At 34.1% G+C, this 7507-nt stretch overlaps 1 protein-coding gene across 1 annotated transcript; it reads right to left on the bottom strand.

Annotated features, from left to right (window-relative positions):
• Positions 1-1036: 1036 nt before the first annotated feature.
• On the bottom strand, positions 1037-4337 carry LOC138894249 (uncharacterized). The gene is made up of 2 exons (XM_070178931.1): positions 4029-4337; positions 1037-1045 (listed from the first exon to the last, which is right to left on the bottom strand). Exons 1-2 carry the CDS (start codon positions 4335-4337, stop codon positions 1037-1039), a joined length of 318 nt encoding a protein of 105 aa, XP_070035032.1.
• Positions 4338-7507: the final 3170 nt, after the last annotated feature.

Below are 7507 nucleotides of genomic sequence, written 5' to 3'. Positions count from 1 at the left end.
AATTTGTATTTTTAGTTCCTTTACTATATGTATACTTTTAAGTGCACGGTCAATTATCGCCAAAAGTCTACTTTTTTTTGTGACTGCTCATCAAGTATTTGGAATCCATATTGGGACCTCTGGCCAATTCGGGTTCACTTGTATAAGACTCATTAAAGAAGAAAATGCTCTCTATAAAAAAAATTATTTATCAGGGTTCGAACCAAAAATAATAAGTTAAAGGGTGAAAAAATTCTATTTATCCCGGTCCCGCCACAATCTTTGGTGCAATCTTTGGTGGACTTTTTTTGTTGTTGTTGTAAAAAAGTAAAGGAAAAACAGCATATGGGATTTAACCTTTTGCCATGGTTTTTTTGAGTTTTAAATAGTAGTTGTAAGTATGAGTAACTATATGAGATTTGACCTTATGGTTTTTTTGAGTTTTAAATAGGAGTATTTAGGATCTTTACACAAATAACTAGTCCAATTCATCATTTACTTTTTTTTAGTCGGTACACGTGAATAATATACTAATTAAATATTATATATATATTATACATTTGTCGACCATTTTTAATTTAAGCGACTAGATTAACTCTACTTTGGTTAAATCTTCTATTTTTATCTTCTTCTTTTTATGGATACACGGATGTTAGAATAGTAGCCACTTGCCAACGGACGTGGAAAGGAACGAAACACTCTACAGCCACCAAATTAATACCAATTGTATTATAGTTGAATAATGACAGTCAATATATATGTCATTGGCCAAGTTTTTTACGCTATAGGTGAATTAAAAACAGGCCATATTTTAGTTTCCAGCTTATATTAATGTCTCGGCTATATCTACTCTTTCTCCATTATAATACTCTATTTTAACTCTTAACCGGTGGTCTCGAGTTTAATTAATTCTGGTAATGAAAAAATCTAGTAGGGAATACTTTCCTCTTTAGTGGACCTTACGCAACGCGAATCCAAACTAATCGGGATACGAATGGGAATATCAAACACAGGATGCCGCATGGGAATCCAAAAAAACTATAAGGTGTTTTACTTCTTAGTCATCCTGCATAAGGCATTTTTATGAAAGAGTTAAATCCAAGTAAACGCAGAGACATGCTTCAGATTAATGGTGATCAATAATTTAGAAGAAAATCTTAAATAACAGCATTTGAAGAAAAGCTTAAATTTGACTTTTAACTAACAACTTCTATTTCATTAATAAAAAACCTGATGAGCTGTAGGGAGTACAATAAACAGAAGCAAGTCTAGCTTTAAAAGCAATTGAAAGCCATTTGCGCTAGTAGACTCCTCCTAGCTTACTTTAAAAAAAAACTAAGTAAACTTTTAATTACTTAAGCACTTGAATTTATCTAGGGAAAATATCTATATATAGCCGTTCTTAAATTAATAGTCGAAAATATGTATATTTTTTGTATATATATATACATTTCTCTATGTTATATACAAAAAATATACAAACCTTATACACTTTTATGACTATTGAATATAAATAATTTCGATTGCGGGCTAAAAGTAATCTTTGCTCATTTATCTATTTTAGAGTTGGGTAACTTGTAGCGAGCATACGCAAAATTTTGCACAAACGATATCGGCCTATTCGGCTTTGTGAGTGATTGTGAATCAAGCACTATAGTGATTTTAATGCTTTAGTCTTTGTCCCAAAATATACATTTCATATTATTATCAAGCGATCAGTGGCGGCCTACTATACATATACATATCATTTTTAAAAAAAAATTACTCCTTTTACTATATATATTAAGGAATTTGTTTTACAAAGTAATGTCAATTAACAATCCCACTGAAGGATTAATTTCACTAAAGGTCATCAAACTTATCATTTATTTCATAAAAGTCACTTATCTATTTTTCATCACTTAAAAGTCACTCAACTTTACCTTTGTAACTTAAAAGTCATTATTCTAGTTCAAAACTTATAAAATATTCAATAAAAAATATGACATGGCATTACATTTAATTAAAAAATTTAATAATAATGCCACATAAGCTTAAATAGACCATATCTAAGTTAGACCCATTTCTTCCTCAGCCCGATTTCAGACAGTTTTTTGAATATTAGTTTTAATTTATTTTATATGAAAAACCGACAGATTTTGGTCGGTTTCTTAAAAAATAAATTTTGCGGGATTCTAAAATAGTTTCCCGTATTTTTGCGCTAAAACAAACCCGACCAAAGTCTGTCGGTTTCGTAAAATATATATATATATATATATATATATATATATATATATATATATATATAAAATGACCGACTCGCGATCGATTTTGGCCAAATTTTTAGTAGTGAACTTCTATTATGCAATTTCATTGTGGGTGTTTCTTACCAATATTTTGACTTTAATGGAATAATAATTTGTGAAAATAAGTTCTTATTAGCTTGTTGTTCTTGTTTGTTAGTGGTACATTTATATGTTATGTGAGATTGAAGCCGGTCAGTTTTCCAAAATATTTTATTTTTTAATTTTTTTTACGAAACCGACCGACTTCGGTCGGGTTTTTTTGGCGCAAAAATGCAGGAAACTATTTTAGAATCTCGCAAAATTTATTGTTTAAGAATTTTTCATATAAAATAAATTAAAACTAATATTCAAAAAATTGCCCGAAATCGGACTGAGGAAGAAATGGGTCTAACTTAGAAATGGGTCTAACTTAGATATTATTAGATTTTTTAATTAAATGTAATGTCATGTCATATTTTTTATTGGATATTTTATATGTTTTGAACTAGAATGACTTTCAAGTTACAAAGAGAAAGTTGAGTGACTTTTAAGTGATGAAAAATAGATAAGTGACTTTTGTGAAATAAATAATAAGTTAGATAATCATGAGTGAAATTAACCCCTACTAAGTGTCTCTCTATATAGTTATTTAATTGGTTTCTCATTCATTAAAGTCATCACATAAACAAAAAGGACAAAAAAAAAAAAAAAGTTGTTAATACCACGGATATTGGCACATGAATACAACCAATCACTGAATCATTTTTCCATAGGTCAGACTATTATATATGAGAACGAGTCAACGCTAGCTCATGATAGAAAAGTGATGACACAAGCTCTCAAAATGTCAAAGAGTTTATAATATATAATATTTACAACTTGGACTTCATGAGACCAGGTTACATATCCTCTAACAAAATTAATAAGAGGAGTTGAATTTCACCTTCAAAACTTGGCGTGGGAACAACGTGCTACTTTTCGTTTATGGATATTGAATATCAGTGTATAATAAGCAATTTCCTGCTCTTAGGGTGTGATTAGTATGAAGGGAAAAATATTTTCTTAAAACTTATTTTTGCATTGATAACGTCATAAACTAACTACCTTTTGGAGGGTGGGGGGGTTTGGGATGGGAGCGTGAGGGGGATTATGGGGATTGGGGATGAGGTTGGGGGTGGGGGTGCCAGGAGGGCTAAATATGAGAAAATTAAGTTTTCCTTTATACCAAACACACAGTAATCAGTTGATACCAACACCAAAACCCCTTTAATCAATCAGTAAATACTAGGGAAAAATTCATGAATACATATAGAATACTAAAATGTTACCGGCCTATACCATTAAACAATCCTACTTTACAATAAATACGCATTTAAGCTCAAAGACGTTGAAAGCAACCACAATTTTTAAGGAACCAAATAGAGCCATATCAGATTTCATAGAAGCAACAACAACAATATACCCAGTATTAGCCTACATCGTGGGGTTTGAAGAGGGTAGTGTGTACGCAGACCTTATCCCTACCTTGTAAGGATAGAGAGGTTGTTTCAATATACCCTCGACTCCGGAAAGTATAAAAACCGTATTAATGAAAATATAGACAAGAAGGGACAGTACCAAAAAGACATATAAAAGCATGATAAAACAACAAGATAGTAAGGTGGTCAACAATGAAAGAAAATAACAGAAACCTACTACCAACAGAAAGTGAGACTACGTGCTCATATTATTGTTATGAACACTCTAGACTATCTACTCTGCTACCCTAATCTCCGACCTACATACCTTCCTATCAAGGGTCATGTCCTCGGTCAGCTGAAGTTGCGTCATGTCTTGCCTAATCACCTCTCCCCACCTCTTCTTTGGCCTACCTCTACCTCTCCGTAGGCCCTCCAATGTCAACCTCTCACACCTCCTCACCGGAGCGTCTGTGCTCCTTCTCCTCACATGACCAAACCACCTAAGTCGCGCTTCCCGCATCTTGTCCTTAATAGGGGTCACACCCACCTTATCGCGAATAACCTCATTTATGATCCTATCTAACGTGGTATGCTCGCACATCCATCTCAACATCCTCATCTCTGCTACCTTCATCTTCTGGATATGAGCGATCTTGACTGGCCAACACTCAGCCTCATACAATATCGTTGGTCTGACCACTACTCTGTAGAACTTACCTTCAAGTTTCGGTGGCACCTTCTTGTCACACAAAACACCGGAAGCGAGTCTCCATTTCATACATCTCGCCCCAAGACGATGTGCGACATCTTCATCAATCTCTCCACCCCCTGAATAATAGACCCAAAGTACTTAAAGCTCCCTCTCCTAGGGATGACCTGCAAGTCAAGCCTCGCCTCTCCTTCCCCTCCTTGAGTCTCGCCACTAAACTTACACTCCAAGTATTCTGTCTTGGTCTTGTTAAACTTGAAGCACAACAGAAAAATTGAAAATGATCATCGCAGCTGGAGCAGATTTTCAGCTTGAAATTTTCGACCAAACTCACTTCAAATCAGCTAAATGAACTCAAAGTTCATATTCAAATTTTTATAAAACGTTTGCACCAAGTTTTAAATACCCACCGGAATTTAAAGTCAAAACAACTTTTAAGTCTTCAGTTCCCAAACTCAAAGCTTCAAAAACTCCTTTAATGGTGGATCAATTTTAAATTTCTTCAATTATCAACCACTAATCAGGGCTATAACCATAATTTTAGCTTTGCACGATAACACCCAGTTGATTCAAACAATGACAGTTGAAGTATGTTGTTGCAGTAGACTGTATACAATTACAATATATTGTATACTATCATAGTATACTATTGAAGTGTGTTATTGTAGAGTTGTATGCTCTTGCAGTATTCTATTACAAAATTGTACATTATTGAAGTAAATATTGCAATAAACTGTAAAATAAAGAATTATACTTGTATAGAATTGTCCGTTGTTTAAGTAAATATTACAACAAAATGTGAAATGTAGCATTATACCTTTATAGCATATTGTATATTGTAGTTGTGTACAATGGTGGATCTTCAAAAGTTCGATCACAATTTACCTAAAATCATCTCCAAATGAGATCAAATTTCAGTATTAACTTCCCAAAGGTATTATAGATAATATTTTGTAACGCCCACTTCGAATTAAACAGTAAATTTTTCACTTGAAATTTCAGACTCAAGAGCTTCAAGATTAATAATGGTAGGTCTTCAAAAATTCAATCCCACGCACCTCAAAGTAACTCCAAAATGAGACCAAATATAATGCGGAAATGACGTAAAATGATGAAGAAAGTTGTAACTCAAAAATTATGTAAAAACATTTATAGAAAAAAACTGATGCAAAAAGCTATGGGTTATGGAGTTTGCAAATTTGATGTTGAAAGGGCATGGCAATGTTTAGACTAGGGTGTACACATTAGTTTAGACAATTTAAAAGGGAAAGGGAGTGGGTAGGTCGTAACATTTTTGGGCCAAATATCAAGTACTATTTGCAATAAAGTTTCTGATGGGCAAAACTGGGGTAATTAAATTGGCCCAAATAATTGCTTTACGTTATTTCTTCTAAATACTCACTATATGCTTTAGTGTTCATGTCCCAACTCTGGCCTATGTACAAGCCTATAAGCCCAATAATGTAAAATTTGATTCACTCTTCATGAAGTTTGCTTTATCTTACATAGGTGTAACAGGAAGAGAAAAAAAACCTATATTTTAGTAAAACATTCTTGGGACGCCTTATTTGATCGCTCTCATTTAACTTTTATTCATTTTAAAAAAAAAATTTAATTGGTACCTAAAGTATTGTCACGGCCCAAATTTCAACTAGCCGTGATGGCACCTAACCTAATCCGCTAGGTAAGCCAGTTAATAAAATAACATAATATAATAACACTGATGTGAATCAAAGATAAGATAAGTGAATTTTATACAACTCCCCAAGGACTGGTAGTACAAATCATGAGCTTCTAAGATTTAGAATTTACAAAGTTGGTATGAACTTAAAGTACATCATCTGTTTGAACAATACAGGAACAGATTAAAACTCTAAAGCTACCAAGATCAAGAGGCATCTATGACCAGAACGCAGGTACATCTTCAGATCCAGCCCCTGCCGTGCACAACAACATTAGCATCCAACATCTACACGCAAGGTGCAGAAGTGTAGTATGAGTACAACCGACCCCATGTACTCAATAAGTAACTAGCCTAACCTTAAGTTGAAAGTAGTGACGAGCAGGGACAAGGGTCAGAGTTCAACTCCAATAACCAGCAACAGTAATAACAATAATAATAAAATTGTACATGAAAATAATTCAGAGGTAAGATGCTCAACTCGTTCACAGTTATGAAAAGATAAGTATGCTTTTCAAGTATAAAAGTAAATCCCAAATCTTCCACCGAAAGCACCAAAAGCATATGAATAAGTTTGAAAACTGTGATTTTTTCCAAAAATCTTTCAACAATAAATAAGATGTTTCGTTTTCAGATAGCATGAGAAAAATACATCTCTATGCCTACATGTCAATATGCATGTGAAATCATGAATGTCACCAAAATCGGGTAGCAGAAGGAAATGCATCTATATGCATGTATCTCAAGTACGCATGTCAAATGCAATGCATCTCAATGATGAACTCATGTACTCACCCTCTTAGAGTACTCCATCTCATTGTCTCGTATTCTGACTCATCATGCTCAATACTCAGCACACTCAGTCACTCCATACTGTACATGGCAGATCTAGCCCGCATGCAAATAAACCAGGGCAGATCCAGCCCAATGCAAATGAACCAAAATGCAAATAAACCAGGGCAAATCCAGCCCAATGCAAATGAATCAGGGCAGATCTAGCCCAATGCAAATGATTGCTAGCAATTACACCCGATGTGGGTGTACAGACTCCGGAAGGGCCCATCCAGCCCAAGCACTATAATAAGCCAAATCCTGGTATGAATCAATAAAGATTGTTGCGGCATACAGCCCGATCCCATAAATATCACTCACAACAGGCTCTCGGCCTCACTCAGTCATTAATCTCTCCAGTCTCTTGGGCTCACAACACTCATGCTAAGCAGCCCAAATCAATGATATGAGATGTGATAATATACAATAACAGAGAGTGAGCTATGATATGCAATGATGAATATGACTGAGTACATAACTGCAATTAAGCAAATAACTTATCAGCAAAGAACGGCCATTGTGGGTCCCAATAGTACCAGCATATAGACTAAACATGATTTCTAGCATGAATTACAGTGGAAGT

The sequence above is a fragment of the Nicotiana tomentosiformis genome, chromosome 6 (assembly GCF_000390325.3).
Source record: "Nicotiana tomentosiformis chromosome 6, ASM39032v3, whole genome shotgun sequence".
Classification (NCBI taxonomy): Eukaryota; Viridiplantae; Streptophyta; class Magnoliopsida; order Solanales; family Solanaceae; genus Nicotiana; species Nicotiana tomentosiformis.
This window is presented reverse-complemented; position numbering and strand designations above follow the sequence as displayed.